Genomic DNA, 24,451 nt, shown 5'->3' with positions numbered 1-24,451 from the left:
TTTTATTTATTTTTAAAATTCTTTTTATTTTTATTAATTACAATTTATTCACTTTGTATCCCCCCCTGTACCTCCCTCCCTCCTCCCCTCCTAATCCTCCCTTCCTCCTTCTTCCCTACCTGTGCCCCTCCCCCAGTCCACTGATAGGAGAGGACCTCCTCCCCTTCCCTCTGATCCTAGTCTATCAGGTCTCATCCGGACTGACTGCATTGTCTTCCTCTGTGGCCTGGTAAGGCTGCTCCCCCCCCTCAGGGGAGGTGATTAAAGAGCAGGCCAATCAGTTCCTGTCTGAGACAGTCCCTGTCCCCATTACTATGGAGGCCACTTGGATAATGAACTGCCATGGGCTACCTCTGTGCAGGGGTTCCAGGCCATCTCCATGTTTTAATGTCAAGCACCACGTAAAAAAAGTAGGCACTGTGGGGTGGATCTGCAACGCAAGCACTGGGAGAGGTCTCTGCAGACACAGGTGGAGCCCAGGTTCCTGGATCTCCTACCAGTGTAGCAAAAATGGTGAGATCCAGCTTCCCTAAGAGAGCCCATCTCAAAAAACAACACAGGCCTGGTGGTGGGGGCACATGCCATTAATCTTAGCACTTGGGAGGCAGGTGGCTCTCTGAGTGGACACCAGCCTGGTCTACAGATCAAGTTCCAGGATGGCCAGGGCTACACAGAAAAGCCCTGTCTGGAAAAACAAAACAAAGCAACAACAACAAAATCCCCAACCAAACCCTCAGAATGCATAGAGGAAGAGGCAGCCAGTAGAATTTCAGAAAATGCTTCAAACTTTACAGCTGATTAAAACAACAACAACATACTATCCCAGGCTGGCAAGATGGCTCAGTGGGAGTGAGTCCTTGCTTCCAGGTCTGACAGCCTGAGTGTAATCCCAGAGCCTCCCCCCCCCCACTGCAGAAGGAGAGAAAGGGTACCACCAAGTTGTCCTCTGACCGTCCCACACACACCCTTCCCCCAAATAAACAAATGTAATAATTTTTTTATGTTAATATCTTCGTGGGGCAGTGGTGGCTCACACATGTAATCCCAGCATTTGGGAGGCAGAGGCAGGTGGAACTCTTTGAGTTCAAGACCAGCCAGGGCTACACGAAGAAATCCTGTCTCAAGAACAAAACAAACAAACAAACAAACAAACAAAAGGCTAATATTTTGAGCTGGAGAGATGACTCAGCAATTAAGAGGACCTGGGTTCAATTCCCATCAACGTGGAAATTCACAGCTGCCTGTAACTCCAGGTCCAAGGGATCTGACATTTTCTTCTGGCCTCCACGGACATTGCATTCACCTATGCATGTAACACACGTGCAGGCACTATACCCACACACAGAAAATAAAAATAAAGACTAAAAAAAAAAAAAAAAAAATTGAAGTTGAAATCACTAAATACTAGCAACTCAAAAGCAAAACAAAACAAAAAGCTCATTTTAAAATGGACAAAGACCTTGATAGGCATTTCTCATGGGAAGACAGGAAGTGTGAACTCTTGTGAAACTGCTCACCTTCACTAAACGATGAACAAACTGCAGATGAAAGCCGCCAAGAGAGATCTCTTCACACTTCGTAGGGGGCATGGTAAAAAAAAAAAAAAAACAAGTGGAGAAACTGGTGCTCTTGCTGAGCTGGAAACCACTATGAAGTTTTCTTAAAAAATCCATGTATGACAGCCTAACAATCCCACTTCTGCTTCTTATTCAAAAGACCCCAAACCAGCAGCTCTGTCTGTCTGTCTCTCCTCTCTGTGTATGTGTGTGAGTGTATGTGTTTTTATGACAGTGTCTGTGTATGTGTGTGTGAGTGTGTGTGCGTTGTATGTGCAAGGCCCAACAACCTCCCAGTCTGCCTCTCCCAGCACTGGGATTATAGGCACGTCTTGGGCCATGTGAAAAAGTAACTCCATCTTGTTTTTCAGACCCCCTTGTTGTTCAAGGCGACCCTACTCCCTCACCCAGTTCCAGGAAAAAAAACATAAACCGTGCTTTGACAAGAATAGCTGAGGAGCAACCAATCAGACCCCAGGGCATGTACCCCACCTGGTTCCAGATGCTCTTTGGTGGTCTTTGGGATCCTCCAGACTTGGGCATAACAACGGAAGCAACCAAAATGTCTACTGGCTCGGGATGTAACTCAAGTAGCAGAATGCTTGCCTAGCATGCTCCGAGCCCTGGGCCCCATCCTTAGCGGAACACAAACTAGCTGTGGTGGTGCATCCCTGTAATCCCAGCAACCGGGAGGTGAGGGTAGAAAAGGCAGCAAGTTCGAGGTTATCCTCAGGTACACAGGAAGTAACAGGCCAGCCCAGGCCGCGTAAGACCCTGTCTCAGAAAAAAAAAAAAAAATTACAACCATAAAACAAAATAGAAAGTGGGTATGTTATTATACCTGCAACGGCAAAATGTTACTCAGTCCTAAGGCTGAAGGGAACTCTATTACACGGCACCTCGTTAATGAACCTGGAATATGTTCAGTGAAATAACCCTGTCACAGAAAGACAAACACCACATGGCTCTACTTCCATGGAACATCGAAAGCAAAGCTCAGTGAAACAGAGGGTGGCGCGAGGGACGTGGGGCAGAAGAGGAAAAGGGAGATCTGCCCAGTATGTGTTTAAGTTTCTACTCAATTAGCCTGGGTCTGTAGCTCGCCGGCCCAGACTGCTTGTGGCCTTGTCATTCATTCCCAGTGGAGCATAAACTGGGAGCGGCGGATCTCAGCCCTGGGTGTGGAAGGAGGCGGAGGCTTGAGGATTCGCGCGTTCCCGGCCATCTTTGGCTATAAAGAGAGTTCAAGACCAGCCCCCACGCTTCGGGACTGTCTCAAAACAAAATTAAAAAAAAAAAAAAAAAAACCCACCCCACCAGAAACAAAAGGTTCCGCTACGCAAGATGAAAAAGCCCTGAGGATCATTGTCTGACTCTTGTGCTCAGACTTCTTACTGCAGCCGCCACGCTCCGCGGGTCGCGGAGGCGGGCAGAGGCGGAGCTGCAGGAGCCCGGCCCGGCGGCCCCAGGGGCGGTGGCAGCCTAGCAGGCGTCTCGCGGGGCCCGCTACGTTTTCCACATTTCGTCTCTGAGGACCAGAGAGGAAGGATGTCGTCGTCGTCGGGGCTTAAGGCCGAGCTGGAGTTCCTAGCTTCCATCTTCAACAAGGACCACGAGCAGCTGCGCATCGTGAGCTGGCAGCTGGATGAGCTGCAGTGTCAGTTCCTGGTGCCGCCGGCGCCCGCGGCCAGCCAGCCCTCCTCGCCGCCGCCGCCGCCGGACCAGACGCTCACTCTGCGGTGTACCATCCCCGAGCCCTACTCATCTTCTCCGCCGATATGGTTCGTGGACTCTGACGATCCGGATCTCACATCGATCCTGGAACGTCTGGAAGATTCGAACACCAACGGTTCGCTACGTCAGCAGCTCAAGTGGCTCATCTGTGAACTCTGCAGCTTATATAACCTGCCCGAGCACCTGGATGTGGAGATGCTGGATCAGCCGGTCCCAATCACTCAGAGGGCGACCATTGAAGAGGTGCCTTCGGAGGATGAAGAGGAAGATGGGGCTGACAGGCTGGAAGACTTGGATCATTATGAGCTGAAGGAAGACACTACCAGTGAGAAAAAGTCAGAAGACGAAGGTCTGGAGAAAGAGCACCTGGCAATCCTAGAGAATATTAGGAAGAGCCAAAGGCAAGACCATTTAAATGGTACCGTGTCTGGGTCCGTGCATGCTTCAAACAGACTTATGAAAGAACTCAGAGAGATCTACAGATCGCAGAGTTACAAATCAGGGACTTACTCCGTGGAACTGATCAACGACAGCTTATACGACTGGCACGTCAAACTGAGGAAGGTTGACCCTGATAGTCCCTTGTACGGTGACCTTCAGCTCTTGAAAGAAAAAGAAGGCATAGAATATATTTTGCTGAACTTCTCTTTTAAGGATAACTTTCCATTTGATCCTCCATTTGTTCGCGTCGAGTCACCTATTCTCTCTGGAGGGTATGTCTTGGGTGGAGGGGCCTTGTGTATGGAACTGCTCACCAAGCAGGGTTGGAGCAGCGCCTACTCCATAGAATCGGTCATCATGCAGATCAATGCTACTTTAGTCAAAGGCAAGGCCAGGGTGCGCTTTGGAGCAGATAAGAATCAATATAATCTAGAGACAGCCCAACAGGCCTATGACTCCGTTGTGCAAATGCATGAGAAAAAGGGCTGGTTCACTCCTCCAAAGGAAGATGGGTAATTAGTTGACTGCCCAGGCACTTGGAACAATGTAGCTTTTAAGGACACAAGCTTTGCCTATCTTTGTAACAGTAGTATGGAAGATAACAGCTCAGTGGTGGTTTGTCTGTCAACTGACCGCCAGTAGAAGTTCCAACATTTTCATTTTGCTTACTGTGGGGGTCTTGGGCTGGACTGTGAACCTTTACTGTGCTTTTCCCTGATAAGTAATCACCGTGTGCATTCTTTGTCGTCTGTTTTCCTTGATTCAGTGAAATCTGTTAAGTAGACCAGTCAGTTGTGGCGTTATAGATAATTTTCTTTTTATGGGGGGGAGGGCAGGGGAGACTATAATGGGGATTTGCCAACTCTTGTTCTGTTTAAAGCCAATAAAAGTTTTGCCAGGGTCCAATCCTGACTTAGACTGTTTTTGGATTTGGGTCCTTTTTTTGTGTGATTCTTCAGCCTGGAACCCAGGGCCTCCTGCGTGCTCCCCAGTTGAATGGTACTGTCTTGTCAACTACAGTCTCTTTTCTGTCTAAAGCCATTTTACTGCCTAAATAATAGCATGAGCCTTGTTCGTGAATTGGTAACATCTTTTTTTTTTTTAATTTTAATTTTTTATGGCCAGGTGATGAGATGAACTATTTCCTGAAGCTGGGCTCGTCACTGAGTTATACCGCACCTGGGCAAAGCAGTCAAGGCCACACCACTTAAGCCTTGTTAAGAGTCATTTTCACTGATCTTGTCTTGGAGACAGGGGTCTCTGATAGCCAAGGCCAGGAACTCCTGATCCTCCTGCCTCTAGCTCCCAAGCCTGCAGCTTGGGGTTAGTCGTGAAACATTGCCACTCTACCTTTTCATTTTATTAACGGGATGCTGCCCTTCTTGGTAGGCCAGTAAAACTTCATAAAGTGCTCAGCAGATTCTTTGAGCAGACGTGACACAGTTAAGTTCAAAAGGATACCTAATTTGGAGACTTGCAAATTTTTATTGCTGGTCATAACAATGGCCGTACATCAAAGGACTAATGAGAACTCGGTATCAGTTCTTTTTATAAAGCACTACTCAAATCAGTGTGCTTTCCATTTTCTTGCCTCACCCAGTTGGGTCCCCTTTGGTTGGGAATAGTTTGAATTAAGAACAAATCCTTGTTATTAAGTACTTAAAAAGAGAAACCCAGTAGCACATTTAGCCCTGCGCAAAGCAGTTATGAATATCAAAGTGATTCATATACAGTTGCATATATTTGTGAGGAGGCAATTTATACCTGTGCAAATGCCTGTGCATACCAGGTGTGAGCATTTGTCCTGTAGAGACTGACATTGTTGTCTTTCTCCATTGCTTATGAGCTTTTGGGGGTTTTGTTTTGTTATTTATTTTTTTTTTGAGACAGGGTTTCTCTGTGTTGCCTTGGCTTTGTAGACCAGGCTGGCCCTGAAGTCACAGAGATCCATCTGCCTCTGCCTCTGCCTCCCTGAGTGCTGGGATTAGAGGTGTGTGCCACCATGCCCAGCTCCTTAACAGTTTTTATATTTTTATTATTTTTCTTCTTTTTTTATTTTTATTTTTTAAATGATTTATTTACTTTTATTTCACGTGCGTTGTCTGCATGTTTGTCTGTGAGGGTGCTGGAGCCCTTGGAACTTGAGTTACAGACACTTGTGAGCTGCCATATGGGTGCTGGGAATAGAACCCAGATCTTTGGGAAGAGTAGCCAGTATTCTTAACTGCTGAGCCCTCTCCCCAGCCCCCTAAAATTGACTTTTTTGTCTGTTTTTAATTGTGTATATGCATCTGTGTGGAGGGGAACCAAACCCATGAGTGCAGATATCTTCATGGGCCAGAAGGTGTTAACCCAAACTTGGGTCTTGTGCAAGACCAGTATGCGATTAATGGCTGAGCCATCTCTCCAGCCCCTGGACCTTGTCTTTGAAACAGGGTCATTCATGGAACCGATTGTTTAGGCTTGGCTAGGCAGTGAGCCTCAGCTCTGTGATTATAGGCACAGGACACTCCATCCAGCTTTTCCTGTGGTGCTGGAGAGCCACTCAGGTCCTGATGTTAAGGCCACAAGCACTTTACCCAAGGAACCATCCCCTAGCCCCTACATCTGCTTTAACATTCAAGCGTCAACTATATGAAGCACATCCAAGAGACTTGGCTCTTCTGCATTCTTGTGTATGTTTACATTTTTAAAAAATTCTATTTTGAGTATGAGGATAAGAGATTTGTGGGCCAGGCCTGGTGGCACAGACCTGGAATCTGGCTACTCAGGAGCCTTGGAAGCTCAAGGCCTGTCTGGGTGTGAGTCCACATCCAGCTTACTCTCTGAAGCTGAGTGGTGGTGGCCTTCAATTTTAATCCCAGCACTTGGGAGACAGAGGCAGGTCAATCTCTGTGAGTTTGAGGCCAGCCTGGTCCTCGAAGAGACTTCCAGGCCAGCCAGGTACTGTATCAAGATTAAAAGTTATAAACTACAAACAAAACAAAATGAAGATAATTTTTAAAAAGAGTGAAAATTAAAGGTGGAAAAAGGAGGGGTTAGGAGTGTAGCTTAAGGAACTTTAAATAATTCTGCCAATAACCCGCTTCCACCCCTTTTGTTTTTTTCTGGCATTCTAGTTCACTTGGTTACATTTACCTAAAGTTCTGGCCAGTTGTTCAGGTAAACTGTGACAAGGCAGAATCATTTAAAGCATTAAAGTTCCTTAAGCCTATGGCTTAAGGACACATGAACACATTAATGAACACATTACTGAATTAGGCTGCATCCTGACTGATAGCCACACATTCAGTAGGCCTTAGTGCTTTTTTTTTTTTCATCACAGCTTTATTTAGTAGTTTTATGATAAACATCATAAAGCTGAATCAAATTTACAAATAACCATCCAAAACACTGGGGCTGGAGAGATGGCTCAGTGGTGAAGAGCACATATGCGGCCTAATTCAGTAATGTGTTCATTAATGTGTTCATGTATCCTTAAGACCTGGGTTCGGTTCCCATCCCCCACCACAGGCAGCTCACAACGGTTGCCTCTGACATCCACAAAGCTACATTCAGACACACGCACACATGTACTTACAAAATAAAAAAGAAAATATCTTAAAGGATAGTTATTGTCATTGTTATTAGACTTTCTTCTTGGAGCCAGGGTTTCTCTATGTAGCCCTGGCCGTCCTGAATCTTGCTCTGTAGATCAAGCTGGCCTTGAACTCAGAGATCTACCTATCTCTGCCACCCACTAAAGAGAGTTATTAATACTGTACCGTACCTTTCAATAACAGTAAGAAGAAAAACTCAGATAATGTACTTTCAAGGAACTTGCTAGATAGGCCAGGTTGGCCTCAAACTCACATGTACCATCGTATCTGGCCCCAGTTTTTTCTTCTTTTGAAATGGTCTCAGTATGTAGCCCTGGCAGGTCTGGAACTCTCTAGACAAGGTTGGCCTCAAATTCACAAAGATCTGCCTGCCTCTGCCTCCTGGATGCTGAGATTAGAGGTATATACCACCACGCCTGAGTTGGCACCCATCTTTTTGGGGGTGGGAAGTAGTTAAGGACAGGGTTTGTCTGTGTAGCCCTGGCTGTCCTGGAACTCCCTCTGTAGACCAGACTGGCCTCGAACTCACACAGATCCACCTGCTTCTGCCTCCTGAGGTGCTGGGATTACAGGAGTGTGCCGCTGCCACCCAGCTAAGGCACCTGTCTTTTATTTCAAAAAAAAAGAAAGAGAGAGAGAGAGAAAGAGAGAAAGAAAGAAAAAAGAAAGAAAGGAAGGAAGGAAGGAAGGAAGAAAGAAAGAAAGAAAGAAAGAAAGAAAGAAAGAAAGAAAGAAAGAAAGAAAGAAAGAAAGAAAGCTGGAATAGACAATGGAGGCATTGAATTGACTGCTGAGATAATTTGCTAGCTTTATCCCCTGAAGCTGAGTCAGAAATTCTTTCTTGAAATGAGAGTCACATCCCTCGCTTCCAGGACTGCTGAACTTTGTACTGCTAAACATTTGGGGGAAAAGTGACTGAGATGATAGTAGAAAAATCATCCAGACTGACGTTTCAACAGCTGCCTTGCCAGCCGGAAGACGATGTCCTTAAGGACAACTGGCTAACAGAGTTGAAAACTGCTTTGAGGTGGACATCGGAGAGCATGCCTTTAAACCCAGCACTCAGAAGAAGACAAAGGCAGATGGGTCTCTGTGAGGTTGAGGCCACCTGAGGCTACAGAGCAAGTTCTGTGCAAGCCACAGTCCCTCTCTGACACATGCAAACACACATAAAGAAATTTCTTTGTTTAGTTGTTGTTGTTTTTTTTTTTTTTGTTTGTTTGTTTGTTTTGAGACAGGGTTTCTCTGGGGAGCCTTGACTAGCCTGAACTTTGTGGACCAGGCTGGTCTTGAACTTACAGTGATCTGCCTGCCTCTGCCTCTCTGAGTGCTGGGATTAAAGGCGTGCACCGCCATTCTCAGCGAGAAATAATCTTTAATGAACTGCTTTGATGGCTAGAAGAAAGCTGGACTGAATTGAACCCGATGACATTCTGGAACCCATAACTAAAGACCTAAAAATTTTCCATTTAGAATCATAATAATCTATTAGCTCCGTGCCAGTGGGGAAATTGTTTTGTTATTTACACGCAAAACTGAAGATTTTATTTCACTCTGAGACTAGGACAGGGCATTACTGCACACATTTGTTATACCAGCTTTGGAGAAGGTCCCCCCCACCCCCTCGAGCACACACACACACACACACACACACACACACACACATGAATTCACTGAAAAGGAAGCAAGAACATGTGTGAGAGCTCCTTACAGAGGCAAAGAAGATTCTCTCCACATTGAGAAAATATTGTGTCTGGAATGAGAGGTTCTGGTCTGTCTGAAGGTGGCTGTTCCCTCCCGGGGATCCCTAATTAAGAAGGAACCCGAGAGATGAGACAACCTTTAGAGAAAATCAGCCAGTCTCTCAGAAAGTCACAGAACCTTGTATTATTAAGAACATTTGTATTACACTCTCCCAGCACCCTGCGGTTTTCCTGTCAGGCATTTTAGAAAACGCTGTAAGCTATAACATTGTAAGATAAATGATGCTTCAGTTGCACAGCCGTCTCCAAACTCCTTGAATTTAAAAAAAAAAAATTAAATGTATTCATTCTTTTTGAGATAAGACATCACTGCCTCGTTTAGGCTAGCCTTGAAGTCAAAGACCTCTGGTCTCAGCCTCCCAAGAGCTGGGATTCCAGGGGCTGTTCCGACACACTCAGCTCTTTCTGCTCTGAGATAATAAGAGTCACAGGACAGTGCAAAGGTGATCCAAACAGGACGCATGAACTCTTGACATTACCTTTCCGAGGCTCACATTCCCTATCATTACCCTGTAGTTTGAAAAACCAGGAAGTTGACACTGGCAAAAGCCATGTGTATAGTTCTGTCCTGTTGTCACATGTATGGGTTTGTATAACCGCCCCCAATTTTATTGACCTTTGCAAAGAATAAACTTTTGTTTGGTTTCTTCTTCTTTTTTCTGTGTTCAAGCTCACCGACCTCTCTCCTCCCCTCCTTCCTAATTTCCCCCTTCTCACCTTGTACTTTGTTCTGGGTTCTTGAGGTGGGATTAAATCACAGATTTGAAAGTCTCTCTTTCCTCTACTCTTAGCATCTGTTGCTTTAACTTTCTTCTCAGGATTGCTATGTGCCATATATTTTGATTAGCATCTATTTTTACTTTTATTCTTACTCAAGTCAGCATTCCTGTTTGTTTTGTTGTTGTTTGTTTTGTTTTTTTAAGTGTTGGGTTTTGTTTCTAAAGCTTTGGGAATAGACCCATTAACTTTTTTTAATTATTAATTTTTATTTTTTTAATATTAATCACAGGTTATTTACTTTGTATCCCAGCCGTAGCCCCCTCCCTCATTCCCTCCCAATCCCACCCTCCCTCCCTCATCTCCTCCCTGCCCCTTTCCAAGTCCACTTTACCCCCCCCTCCACTCTCCTTCCCCCGAGGGAGGAACAGTCTTGCCAGGCCACAGAGGAGGACATGGCGGCAGTCTTGATGAAACCTGATAAGCTAGGGTCAGATGGAAGGGGAGGACTTCCCCTAGCAGTGGACCTAACTTTCTGTTATTGATTACATCACAAGGCAAAGACTACAATATATGCCTTCTTCGGAATTTGATAAGGTTTGTCTTATGGCCCAGGACCTTGGTGTATGTTCCATTGGCAGTTGGAAAAAAGCAATTCATTCTGCTATCAATTGGAATATTCAGTGTTGATTCCATCCAGTCAGTGGATGGGTATGTTATCATCTTCTGCCTAGCTATTTATTTATTTATTTATTTATTTATAATTTAAATTATTAGATTATATATATATATATAATTACTTGATGAAAGAAAAGCATTTGCATCCTGGCTGTACTGTGGATTTGTCTATTCTCCTTCCAGTCCTATAATTTTTCTTATAAGTTTTATTTTATTTTTAATTGTGTGTGTGTGTGCGCGTGCACATAAGTGTGGGTGCACTTGGAGAGCAGAGGGCAGATTCCTTAGAACTGGGGTTACAGGTCACCCCATGTGGGTGCTGAGAATTGAACTCAGGTCCTCTCCAAGAGCAGGAAGTACTCATAACCACTGAGCAATCTCTCCAGTTTTCAGTCCTATCATTTTAGATTCACATGTTTAGCTCCATCGCTTGTAGCAGATACACATAGAAATTGATGCCTTCTTGGTGTAAAACCCCTTTGATTGTTATGTAATGTAATAATACTGTATCACCAGCATTTTCTTTTCTCTGCACTCTAGCTGTTATTATTATTATGGCCATTCCTACATTGCTTTGATTAATATTTGGATTATGTAACTTGTCTGTGTTTTCAGTTTCAAACTACTATATCTGCAGTGTGTTTCTTGTAGAGAATATATAGTTGGAGCATTTTAAAAATGCCCTCTGCTAATTTATACCTTGTAATCGGTACATCAGGCCATTAAATTTAACATAATTATTGAGGCAAAAGCTTAAGTTTGAAATTTACTTGAGCCAGGCACTGTGACCCACATCTGTGATCCCAGCACTCAGGGAGGCAGAGGCAGGGCTGGTGAGTTCGAGGCCAGCCTGGTCTACAAAGCGAGTGCAGGACAGCCAAGGCTACACAGAGAAACCCTGTCTTGAAAAAAAAAAAAAAAGAAATTTACTTAATTTTCTTTTTATTCTCTGCTTTCCATTTCTGTTTTATTTTTCCTATCTTCCAGCAGGTTACTAGAGCATGACCATTTTTGAGTGGTGGGTAGTTATTGACTTTAGCTCCTTGCATAGTTTACTTATTGGTCCTTTAAGATCAGTGGTTTTCCACTTGGGAATCAAGACTCTTTTTGGGGGGTCACAGATCACATATTTACACTACTATTCCTAAAAGTAGCAAAATTACAGTTAGGAAGTAGCAACAAAAATAATGTTATGGTAGGGGTGGTCACTGCAACATGAGGAACTGTATTAAAGGCTTGCAGCATTAGGAAGGCTGAGGACCACTGGCATAGAAAATCTATGTATGCTGTATATATAATGCTATAAGTCACGTGCACCTGACGGAATATGGTCTGTTTTGCTTCATTATTCCACTAGTTTTTGTATAGAAAACTTTATGTCTCAGTCAGGCACAATGGCACAGGCTTAAAACCACAGTACTTTGGTAGGCTGAGGCAGGAGGAAAATGAGATTAATTGAACATGGGAAGACATCTGGAAATTTGCAAAGCCCTACTGAAGTGAAGAAACTTGCTTAATTCTGTTGATCCAAATTGATTTGACCACAAAATCTCACAATGGCTCTTAATATCTCAAACGAGAGTGCAATTCCTAAGAGACTTTGCTGCTGTGTCTCTCATATCAGAGCATTAAAAATGCATTATTGAGCTCGATGTGATGCTGTGCGCCTTTAATCCCAGCACTCAGGGAGGCAGAGGCAGGTGGATTGCTTTGAGGCCAGCCTGATCTACAAAGTGAGTCCAGGACAGCCAGGGCTACACAGGGAAACCCTGTCTCGAATAACAAAAGCAGAAACAAACAAATAAAATACACATATTATTTATGCTGGGCTTAATTCTAGCACTTGGGAAGCAGAGGCAGGCAGATCCCTGTGAGTTCAAGGCCAGCCTAGTTTACACTGTAAAGTTCAGGACAGCCAGGGCTACACAGAGAAATCCTGTCTCAAACAAACAAACAAACAAACAAACAAACAAACAAACAAACAGTATTATTGTATTAGTGCTCATTGTATTTCTCAAGAAAATTATGAAACTGTTAACCTTGATTATGAGACTTCTTGTCTTAGTCTGGATTCCTGAAAGACAGACACAAGAGCATTAATTTGATGTAGGAGAGAGGAAAGCTCAGGAAATGCTGGAGTTGGAACATGATGTGAGCAAGATAAAAAAGATGAGTGGGATGAGTTATTGAACATGTTGTCGTTATGGGCAATTAAGACTGTGCCCCTGGGGGACTCTAGGGAATGCTGTAAAAGCCATCACGTAGCCATCCATTACACACACACACACACACACACACACACACACACACACACACACACCTGAAGGCAGGAAACTAGAATCTTTTTTTTTACCTTTATTTTTTTTTACATTAATCACAGGTTATTTACTTTGTATACCAGCTGTATCCCGCTCCCTCATTCCCTCCTAATCCCACCTTCCCTCCTTCATCTTCTCCCCTGCCTTTTTCCAAGTCCACTGATAGGGGAGGTCCTCCCCTTCCATCTGACCCTAGCTTATCAGGTCTCTTCAGGACTGGCTGCAATGTCCTCTTCTGTGGCCTAGCAAGGCTGCTCCTCCCTTGGGGGGTGGAGGGGTCAAAGAGCTTGCCATTGAGTTCATGTCAGAAATAGTCCCTGTTCCCCTTACTAGAGAACCCACTTGGATACTGAGCTACCATGGGCTACATCCGAGCAGGGGTTCTAGGAGGAAGCTAGAATCTTAAGCTGAATCCCACCTTCATTCTTTAGTCATAGCCCGTCTTTCTTGTGCTGGCCATAGCTAAGGGAATCTGTGCAAGCTCCTAGCCATAGGTTCTTGCAGTAGAAGTGTTGGCCTTGTGCTGGGAAAGTGAGTGCCAAGTGACTATGAATGAACCACTGTGAGTATGTGCCACATCTCTGAATTTTAATTGTGTTTTTCCTAGTGTCTTCTTGGCGCCAATGTAGTTAAATATACAACCTTACTGGTAAAATGTTTTCGAAGATACTGAAGCAAGCGATTGATTTTTTTTTTAAAGCCCCAAAAGCCTTCTGAGAATGATCGAGTTGGCAGTAGTGAGATGAGCAGGCTGGAAGGACTGTCCACTGAAGCTGCAGCCGAAAACCTCTGTCACAAAGCAGATGCTAGGGAGGTGGGCCCAGCTGTAGGAATGTGGGACCACAGACCGACCTTCCCGGGTCAAGAACAGTCCAGTGGAGCCGATAGCCCAGGATACCATGGCGTAGGATAGCTCACTGTGTGGCAAAAGCAACGTTAGAAAGGTCTAGAGTGGGGAGATGGGGAGATGGTTCAGTGAGTGCAGTACCTGCCCAGTTAGCATGAGAATCTGAGTTTGGATCCCCTGCACTCACCCACGTTGGGGTGGGGGGTGGAGAGATCTCGGGAGACTCACTGGCCAGCCAGTCTAGGCAAAGCAGAGAACTACAGGTTCAGTGAGAGATCATGTAAAAAAAAATAAGGTGGAGGGTCATTAAGGAAGACACTTCACACACACACACACACACACACACACACACACACACGTCAACAGAGTGATCCTACAGGCGGTTTGCACATCTGACTAAAGCTCAGATATACGCAGGGCCTAAACACGGAGGGGACAATGAGCAATGAGCAACAGTTACTTGTCTCTAGTAGCTGGATTCTCCAGAGTGTTCTTGGCAATACTAAGGCATGAGTCAGAGCCACACAGAGGATGCTCGGAAGTCGATGGATCCTCAAGGCAGGGTCTCAAATATAAGAAGCAAGTGGTAAGGTCAAGAGAGAGTCAAAAGGAGAACTGTGGCTAAGAACGTACAGAACTGTGACTCCAGTTAGGGAGCCAGAAAGTTCAAGGATGAGGCCCCATAACCTACAAACAAAACAAACAAACAAACAAACAAACAAAAAACCCCCCAAACCCCAAAACTCAGTTCGGAATGCCAGCATGTGGAGCAAGGGCTTCTGAAATATTCCAGCCAAAGGCAGTGTATATCCTACCTCATAGAAAGGATGCATCACAGATAAGTGGGCACCCACTGGCCACTTGAAGGAGAGGGACACAACCTTCAAAGCCAGGGGTCAAGCAAGCGACTGCCAGTGCTGTGGTATTTTCAGCCGGCAGCTTGGAAGCTGTCGCGAGGCAGGCCTCCATTCTTCCTTCTCAACACCTTCTCTCTTCAAGTATTGTTTACATTTAGTGAATGTACTTAACTACATTAGTTCATTAGCTACCTAGCTAGCTGGTCAGTGTGAGCTCGCTTGTAGGGGTGGACACGAATGCCATGACACTCAGGTAGAACTCAGAAGACCACTGTGGGGTTGGTTCTGTCCTTCTGTGAGCCTGGGGCTGAGGCTTGCCAGTAAGTGCCTTTACTCACTGAGCCATCTCTCTGGCCCCAGTGCACAGCCCTGCACAGTTCTTTGATCTCCTATTTCTACCCCAAGCCTTTGGGGAAGGAAGGAAGGAAGGAAAGAAGGAAGGAAGGAAGGAAGGAAGGAAGGAAGGAAGGAAGGAAGGAAGGAAGGGAGGGAGGGAGGGAGGGAGGGAGGGAGGGAGGAAGGAAAGAAGGAAGGAAGAAAAGGAAGGAAGGGAGGAAAAGGAGGGAGGGAGGGAGGGAAAGAAGAAAGAGGTGAGTGGAGGAGGGAGGGAGGAAGAGACACACTTTAAAAAAATGTTCCTCAGACCGAGCCACCGACCCAGTCATTTCTACTACATCACGAGCTGTGATCAGGGTCCCAGCCAAAAACAAACCATGCAGCCAGCTTTCCCTACTCCATCCCACGCTCTTGTCCTCTGAAACTCACCGAGAGAGGAGAGGCCCTTTGAAGGGCCACTACTTTGAACCTACAAACTCCTCTCCCTTTGATCTCCTTGGTCTCCTCCAAAGGACACAGCCCACATCTATTTTGGTCAGGTTCCTGTTAAAAATCACTTCCCTTTTTTTTCTCTCCTAGTTCCTTGTGTGTCTTTTCCCCTAGGCTCATGTGTTTTCTGCCTTTGCTGGATTTTCTTTTTCACTGAGTTTGAACTTGACCAGCTCTCCCCACATTTGATGCCCACAGCCTCTCTCACAATGGGATTTGGGTCTTGTCTCTTGAATGTTCATTTCACTGGCTCTTTATCCCTGTGGTCCTTTTCTTACCCTTGTTTCCTTTCCAACTTTTTTTTTCCCATTTTAATCCTCCGTTACCCAGCTCTTCCAGGCAAATGTCCAGACCTAAGCTGCATACTTTTCTAAGCCTTTTCTCTTTCCTTTCTCTCTGGCTTCCAAAAAGTCTGCCTCAGGGACCTACGTTATACCGTTCACTATTGAAATAGCACATACTTCATTGATTACTTTGAGTACATGGTGCTTTTTGGCCAATGGAACCCCCACCCAAGCTGTCCTCTTCGAAAACATTCTTTTGGGAAACACCATCAGAAGAAACAGGTAGAACCCCTTTGATACTTTCTTTGAAATCTTTCTGCATTTCAGTTGCAGAATTTTGGCTCTGTAGCATCACTGCCGATTTGGAGTGAGACTTCTGATGATGTGCTTGCCTCCTCAGAAGAATTTTGGTCAAATGCAACCACAGTTATTAAGATGCTCTAACTGGGGTCTGGAGAGCTGGCTCAGCAGTTAAGAGCGCTGGCTGCTCTTGCAGAGGGCCTAGGTTCAATCCCCAGCAACCACAATTGAGCTCTCAGGGGCTCCCCGTTGACTGTAACTCCCTCACCCAGGCACACGAGGAGGCAAACCGCCAATGCCCAGAAAGTAAGAATAAATAAATCATTAAGTGATTAAGCTGCTAGCATCGCAGCTCAACCCAGGAGCCAGATCACCTCGGCGGGGCTGTTTGCGGAAGATTGCACTGAATTTTGTTCCGCTCCCAAAAGTCCTCTGGCTGTGAGATATTGGGAAGTCACTTCAAATTGCTCCGTCTCTCCAAACTGCCAGTAAGTGAGGAGAGCACCAAACCGCGTTGCTGGTGCTCCATGAGAAAAACTATCCTAGAGTAATAACAAAGTGCTTTAGGTCTCTTGGACATTTTACCACACCGGGCTTAGCCAACTCTCCTCAATCCTCCCACCCACTTTTGGATAGAGTTGGGGGAAACAGGCCCGATTCAGGATGGGTGCTGTTCCTTGTCAGCTGGATACGGATAGTACAAGAACAAAGATAAAGTCAAGGACAAGGGCAGGGGCAGGATAGGAGCTGGTATACTGTCTGCCCTCCCAGGCCTTTCCCAGGCTGGCCGTTGTTTCAGACAACTAGGAACGTCTCAGGGCTGTGCAGTCCTTTCGCTCGAGCTAATAAAAGGCCAATGGAGCAGGGAGTGATAGAGGAGTCATAGAACACAGTGATTGATAATGTACATTTGGGCTGGGTCTGATCACCAATGCACGCTCTACGACAGTGGCATGTGTATGTGATCCCAGTACTCAGGAGGCAGAGGCAAAAGGATCAAGAGTTCGAGGCCAACTTGGGCTACATAGTAAAACTCTATCCCACTAAACAACAAACAAAACAACAGCAACAACTAAACCAAGAATACACATTTGGAAGGCATATGAACTGAAGTCTGACCCTCAGCTCTAAGCCAGGCCTTAATTTCCTCACTTGTATTTTGGGAAGAAGGTTACGTTGACTGAGCAGGTTCATGCTTCGAAATGGTGTGCTTGGAACAGTGCCTAGCACATAGAACACACTGAACAAGAGAATTAACTCAATTCTGCTGCTCTCAAGGTCATCAAACCTTTCTTAGAAGTAATTGGGGAAGTGGTAATGACGGGTAGTTTGAGAAGTCAGCCTTCCGGTATCCAGAGCATAAAAGATGTGGTTATATGGGAATAGAAAATGTAAACATCAAAAATAAAATGATTGAGGGAGACACCAGGCAAGCTGTCACAGCCACCCTGTCGGCAAGACCTCCCATCAGGAAACAATAGCTCACTGAGAGCTGTGCTGTTTATGTAATAACTGAAAGGAAGGACAGATAAAGGTTAGGGAGGGAGAGAGGGAACGAGAGAGACAAAGGGAAAGGGAAGGCAAAAAGCAAAAGAAAATCCTCGAAAACGATTTTATTTATTTATTTATTTGTTTGTTTGTTTGTTTGTTTATTTGCACTGGGGATAGAATCCCAGGCCTCATACATGCTTGGCAAATACTCTACCACTGAGTTATATCTAGTACCCGCCCCCAAAACCAATCTAGAATCGAGGGCTGGTGAAATGGCTTAGTGAGTGCATAAAGGTGCTTGCTGTATAAATCGGACTACCTGAGTTCGATACCCACAACTCAGAAGGAAAGGAGAAAATGGATTCCTAGGCCTCTCATCTCCATACACCCCCCACCCAGACATACCATATTTATACATACAGTATTGAGAAATACAAAATTTTCATTGAAAAATGCACAGATTCAAGATATGAAGGGGGAAACTGAACATGGTGGCATATCTTCATAATCTTGTCACTCAAGGGAGACAGAGGCAGGCGAGGATGAGCAGGAGTTCAAGGTCATTCATAGTCTAGGAGGCCTACCTGAACTGCATAAGACCCTGTCAAAGGAAAGAAAGGAAAGAAGGAAGGAAGGAAGGAAGGAAGGAAGGAAGGAAGGAAGGAAGGAAGGAAGGAGCCAGGAGCAGTGGCACATGTCTGTAGTCCCAGCACTCTGGGAGGCAGAGACAGGCAATCTCTGTAAGTTCAAGGCCAGCCTGGTCTACAAAGTGAGTCCAAGACAGCCAAAACTATACAGAGAAACCCTGTCTTGAAAAACAAAACAAAACAAAAAAAAAAAAAAAGGAAAGGAAAGAAAGGAGCAAAGGAAGGGAGAAAGAAAGTAAGAAATGAATAGGGGAGGAAGAGGGAAAAAAGAGACACTAGGAGACAATGAGACAGGGAGAGAGAGAGAGCAGGGCTGAGAGAAAGGGCTGTTTATTGAGTTCCTGTAGAAATTTGACAGTGTTGGGAGGGAGGGGAGGATTGAGAGGGAAAGAGGGAGAGGGCTACAGCTGGGCTACAAGTGAATGCATAAAATTATTTAAAAATAAAAAATATTAAAAATAAAAAAATAAGAAAAAGAAATTTGACAGTGCACTGGGTTGTATTTTCCCAGCATGGCTTGCATCAATATGTGTGTTCTTTCTGTGTGGCACTGACACCATTCTACCATAACCTGGAGTCCTTGCTTCCTTCTCTGGAGTTTGGGTAGAGGTTTCTGAGTACAGTAAAATGATGCTGCCTCCTTCCAAGGCTAAGTCAGGAGACACATCCTTCCGGGATCTCACCCAGAGTACTTGCTCTTGAACTCAGCCCCCGCTTTGCCTGGGCCCCAGTGACACTGTAGGAGGGCTGGCTACGTTAACCACTAACTGTGTGGGTGAGTGAGCCTTTGGAGAGTTCCAGTTCCAGTCTGCCAGTTCTTCCCAGGGAGGCCCAGGCATTGTGAAGCTGAGAGGAGATGCCCCTTGCGGGTCCTTGTTTGAAGCCCCGACCCACAGAAACCGTCACACATAATAAAATCCCCATCACGCGTCAAGCTGCTTAGTGTCATTTGGGGAGTCTATAAGGACACAGAGAGTGTGGGTGCTAGAAAAAGAAAGACAACGGAACTCTTCCCGTGGAGGTTTCATTTGAACTCTTAGGGTCCGTACCACCATATATTGAAATCTCCCTTTGAACAAGCACTCGGAGTTCTCAAAATCTTCTCAACTGAGCTTTGCTTGGTCTGAGCCAAACTGTTAGGGTCATGAGGTGTGTGTGTGGGGGGGGGGGGGGTTTGACAACCTCCTACAGCTCCAGGGCTCTCTGCCTCGCGTCGCTCCCCAAGAACCCTGAGCATGTAAAAGGTTCTCCACTTCAGAGTAATCTGAGAGTGGTCTGGAGTCTGGGACCCAGCAGGAGGGGGACCAGCAGCGCTGATGTTTGGTTAACTGCAAGTGCGCCTAAGTCAGGTTCCAGAGGCAGCCGGATCTACATGAGTCTAGGGGCCAGCCTACTCTACAGGATGAGTCCCAGGCCCCAAACTAAAATAACGGTAAGAAAATAGCTGGGCATGGCAGCCCATTCCTGGCATTCCAGCACTCAGAGACGGAGGTAGGAGGATCCTGAGACTGAAGTTAGCCTAGGCTGCAGAGAGAGATGTTATCTCAAGCAAATAAAAGAAGAGAAGTAAGAAAATACCCTTTAAAAACTGAGAGAATACACTAACGAATCTTCTACTTTTCCCAATGAAACAATACAAGTAATTCATATTTCTTCTTTGACCTATGAAAAATAATAATTCAAAATTAAATGTAAAAACTACCATAATCCTGTCATCCAGAGATGTGTAAATGACCATTCATAATATACTGCTATATACTTTTTTGGTTTTATTTTCTTTTATTTCTGTATTATGCTTATGTAGTGGGTATAAGCACATGGCATGTGCCCTCAGAGGCATCAGGCCCCACTGGAGCTGGAGCTACCTGGAGCGTGAACACCCTGATGTAGGTGCTGGGAAGTGAACTTGGGTCCTCTGCAAGAGCAGGAGACATTCTTAATGGCTGAGCCATCTCTCCAACTCCCTAATTTTATTTATTTACTTTTTAATTAAATTTTTATATTTTCATATTAATTACAGTTTATTTATTTTGTATCCCAGCTGTAGCCCCCTCATTCTCTCCCAATCTCACCCTCCCTCCCTCATCTCCTCCCTGCCCCTCTCTACGTCCACTGATGGGGAGGTCCTCCTCTCCTTTCATCTGACCCTAGTCTATCAGGTCTCATCAGGACTGGCTGCAATGTCCCCCTCTGTGTCCTGGTAAGGCTGCTCCTCCCTCAGGGAGGGAGGTATCAAAGAGCCAGCCACTGAGTTCATGTCAGAGACAGTCCCTGTTCCCTTTACTAGGGAACCCACTTGGATACTGAGCTGCCATAGGTTACATCTGTGCAGGGGTTCTAGATTATATCCATGCATGGTCCTTGGTTGGAGAATCAGTCTCAGAAAAAAAACCCTGTGCCCAGATATATTTGGTACTTGTGGAGCTCCTGTCTTCTCCAGGACTTACTAACTCCTCTTCTTTCATATGATTCCCTGCACTCTGCCCAAGGTTTGGTTATGAGTCTCAGCATCTGCTTTGATACACTGCTAGGTAGAGTCTTTCAGAGACCCTCTATGGTAGACTCCTGTCCTGTTTCCTGTTTTCTCCTACATCCAATGTCCATCCCATTTGTCTTTCTAAGTGAGGATTGATCATCTTACTCAGGGTCCTCCTTCTAGCTCAGCTTCTTTAGGTATACAGATTTTTGTAGGTTTATCCTATATTATATGTCTAGTATCCACTTAAAAGTGAGTATATACCATGTGTGTCTTCCTGCTTCTGGGATACCTCACTCAGGATGATCTTTTCTAGACCCCACCATTTACCTGCAAATTCCATGATTTCCTTGTTTTTTCATTGCTGAGTAGTATTCCATTGTGTAAATGTACCACAATTTCTATATCCATTCCTCTGTTGAGGAACATCTGGGTTGTTTCCAGGTTAATTTTATTATTTTTTTAATCTTAACATTTATTTATTTATTTGGGGGGATGCATACCATGGCACATTTATGGTGGCCAGAGGACACATCATAGGAGTTCATCCCTTCCTTCTACCATGTGGATTTCAGGTACTGAACTCAGGTGATCAGGCCTAGGGGCAAGAATCTTTAGTCGCCGAGCCGTCTCACAGGTCCTGTTCATTTTATTTTTAACAAGCAAATAACACTCATCCATTTTAATGGAACTTAATGTCATCTTAGGAGGCGTGTATAGAGTGTGGAATTAGCAAATCAAGCTCATTAACATATGCAGACCTCACACGCTTACGTCATTACTTTGGGGTAAGGAATACACATTAATGTTAATTGGAATCATCATTGTGGGAAATCTAACTTCTCCGTCCTATGCGACTCACTGTTGTACAGGCTGACAGCTTTCCAAGTCAGTAGCTGTAACTCCATCTTATTCTTCTAGCAGTCACAAAGTAACACATCAATCCGATGTCCTACAATTAGTTTATTTTGTTCCTTATTCTTAGAAACTGGATCGATTCTCCTCTCAGTTTTTCTGTGACACAGTCTTGCTTGCACTGGCCATATCTCTAAATTGATATAACTACTTATTTCCTTAAGAAAAAAAAAATCACAGAAATGGGATTTTAAGACCAAAAGGTTTTTGGGTTGTTTTTTGTGTTTGTTTGTTTTTTTTTTTTTTGGGGGGGGTGTTTTTTTGAGGGTGTGTGGCTGTGTATTGATGCTTTTGTTTTTTGTTTTTTTGTTTTTTGTTTTTTGAGACAGGGTCTCACTATGTAACTGTTTTAGTCAGTCTTCTATTGCTGTGAAGAGACACCATGACCATGACAACTCTCATAAAGAAAGCATTTCACTGGGGCTGGTCAACAGTGTCAGAGGTCTAATCCACTCTCATCATGGTGACATCATGGCGGCACACAGGCAGACCTGGTGCTGGAGAAGGAGCTGAGAGGTCTACATCTTGATCCCCAGGCAGCAGGAAGAGAAGAGAGACTGTGGGCTTAGAAGGGGCTTCCCCTATCCTCTGCCTCCAAGACAGGGTTCCTCTGGGTAGCCCTGCCCGTCCTGGAACTTACTGGCCTCAAACTCACAGAGATCTGCCTACCCCTGCCCCCAAGAGTGCTGAGATGAAAGGCATGTGCCGCCACCACCCAGCTGAAAAGAGATTTTTGAAACCCCAAAGTCCCCCCCCCCCCCCCCCCGTGACACAGTCCCTCCAACAAGGCCACACCTCCTAATCCTTTCAAAGAGTGCCACTCCCTGATGATCAAGTATTCAAATCTAGGAGCCTCTGGGGGCCACTCTCGTTCAAACCACTATAGTACTGCCGGCTGGCCTGGAGCTTACTATGTAGACCAGGGTGGCCTCGAACTCAGAGAGATCCACTTGCCTCCAAGGACCGAAGGTGTGTGCTACCACACCCAGCCCCGTGTGTACTTTTTCATCTAGATGGGGAATGTATGAACCAGCTGACTGCTACACACTGCAGTTGGTCTTTCTGAAGTTGTTCGTGGTTTGTTTAGCAGTATTTTTTTTCCTCCTCATGTTCAGTGATGATAAATAACAGCAAGAGAGAGAAGGCCTAGAGAGATGGCTCAGTGTCCATCCGAGAGTGGGCGTGCACACCTCCAGTGATGTCAGCGATTGGGAGGCTGGAGGAGGAGCACACATGTGCAGCCATCTTGTGCTAGATAGGCAGACTCTTCCTGCCCCATCTCAAAGAAAAGTAGAAGTGAAACGTGAAGAAGGGAGCACCAGAGTTATACAGTGAAATCCTGCCTTGAAAAACGAAACAAGAAAGGGGGTGGGGTGGCGGGAGAGCTAATGTAAGCAAAACCAAAAAGCCCCGCTGTGGGTGATAAAATCCTCAAGAAAATACAGCTCTATAAACTATCCTTTATCAATTTCTACACTTTTCAGGTAAGCTAAAATAAATACTTCATTTTTGTTTTTCTGTTTGTTTGTTTGTTTGTTTGTTTGTTTGTTTGTTTGGTTTTTCAAGACAGAGTTTCTCTGTGTAGCCTTGACTGTCCTGGAACTCACTCTGTAGAGAAGGCTGACCTCGAACTCACAGAGATCCGCATGACTCGGCCTCCATGAGTGCTGGGATTACAGGTGTGCGCCACTGAGCCCGGTGAATACTTAATTTGAAGTATCTCAGGGCTGGCAGTACAGCTCCTTTGGTAGAGTACTTGCTGAGGATACACTAACCCCCAGATTCCATTCCCAGCACTACATAAAACCAAGCATTGTGGCACACACCCAGAATTTGAGAGGTGGAGGGTGGATTGTCAGGAATTCAAGACCACCTTCGCCTATGTAGTAAGTACAAGGCCAGCTTGGGGCTAGATGACACCCTCTCTCAAAAACAATGTATTCTAAAGATTTGAGGGGGTTTTTTTTGGGGGGGTGTATGGTCTATGAGAGTGAAATGCAAGAAAGAGAATGGGAAAAAATAGAATGGAAAAGAAGTTGAAAAAAATGAGAAGAACACATCCTTTCATAAACCACACATATATACTAGCTTGAAAAGAAAATGAGGCCCAAACCACCAAACACTGTATTTCACGTCTGAGCTGCAGTCTACATCTGGAGGTTTTTAGACAGTAAAAGATTTGGTAAGATCCGCGTATTTCCGAGAGTATTAGGTGTAAGAGGAAAAAGTCAATTTTGGAGTCAAGAAACCATCTGTGCTGGTATCAAGTTGTTCATTGCTACAATAACGCCAACGCACTATCACAAAACTGCAGCAATAAACAATAGCTTTTATTGCTCACATGTCTGGAGTCAACTAGAAGCCAGCTGCTCAACCCTGCTCAACCTGTTGGTTGGTCTAGACTGGCTCTGATTGTTCTGGACAGTCTTTTTAAGGGTTGTTATATTCATGCATGGTCCTTGGTTGGAGTATCAGTCTCAGAAAATACCCCTGTGCCCAGATATTTTGGTTCTGTTGCTCTCCTTGTGGAGCTCCTGTCCTCTCCAGGTCTTACAATCTCCCCCTTCTTTCCTAAGATTCCCTGCACTCTGCCCAAAGTTTGGTTATGAGTCTCAGCATCTGCTTTGATACACTGCTAGGGTAAAGTCTTTCAGAGGCCCTCTGTGGTAGGCTCCTGTCCTGTTTCCTGTTTTTTCCCTCTTCCAATGTCCATTTCTTTGTCTTTCTGAGTGAGGATTGATCATCTTACCGAGGGTCCTCCTTCTTGCTTAGCTTCTTTAGGTGTACAGATTTTAGTATGTTTATCCTATACTATAGGTCTAGTATCCACTTATAAGTGAATATATACCATGTGTGTCTTTCTGCTTCTGGGATACCTCACTCAGGATGATCTTTTCTAGATTCCACCATTTGCCTGTAAATTTCATGATTTCCTTGTTTTTAATTGCTGAGTAGTATTCCATTGTGTAAATGTACCACAATTTCTGTATCCATTACTCTGTT

The 24,451-nt window shown here is 45.0% G+C and overlaps 1 protein-coding gene across 1 annotated transcript; it reads left to right on the top strand.

The window, feature by feature from the left end:
* Positions 1-2,829: 2,829 nt before the first annotated feature.
* LOC129670975 (ubiquitin-conjugating enzyme E2 Q2-like) lies at positions 2,830-4,626 on the top strand. The gene has a single exon (XM_055599598.1). The coding sequence runs from the start codon at positions 3,105-3,107 to the stop codon at positions 4,245-4,247; it is 1,143 nt and encodes a 380-aa protein (XP_055455573.1). The 5' UTR covers positions 2,830-3,104; the 3' UTR covers positions 4,248-4,626.
* Positions 4,627-24,451: the final 19,825 nt, after the last annotated feature.

This window comes from Psammomys obesus, unplaced genomic scaffold (genome assembly GCF_907164565.1).
Source record: "Psammomys obesus unplaced genomic scaffold, mPsaObe1.curated_primary_1811, whole genome shotgun sequence".
In the NCBI taxonomy this organism is placed as follows: Eukaryota; Metazoa; Chordata; class Mammalia; order Rodentia; family Muridae; genus Psammomys; species Psammomys obesus.
This window is presented reverse-complemented; position numbering and strand designations above follow the sequence as displayed.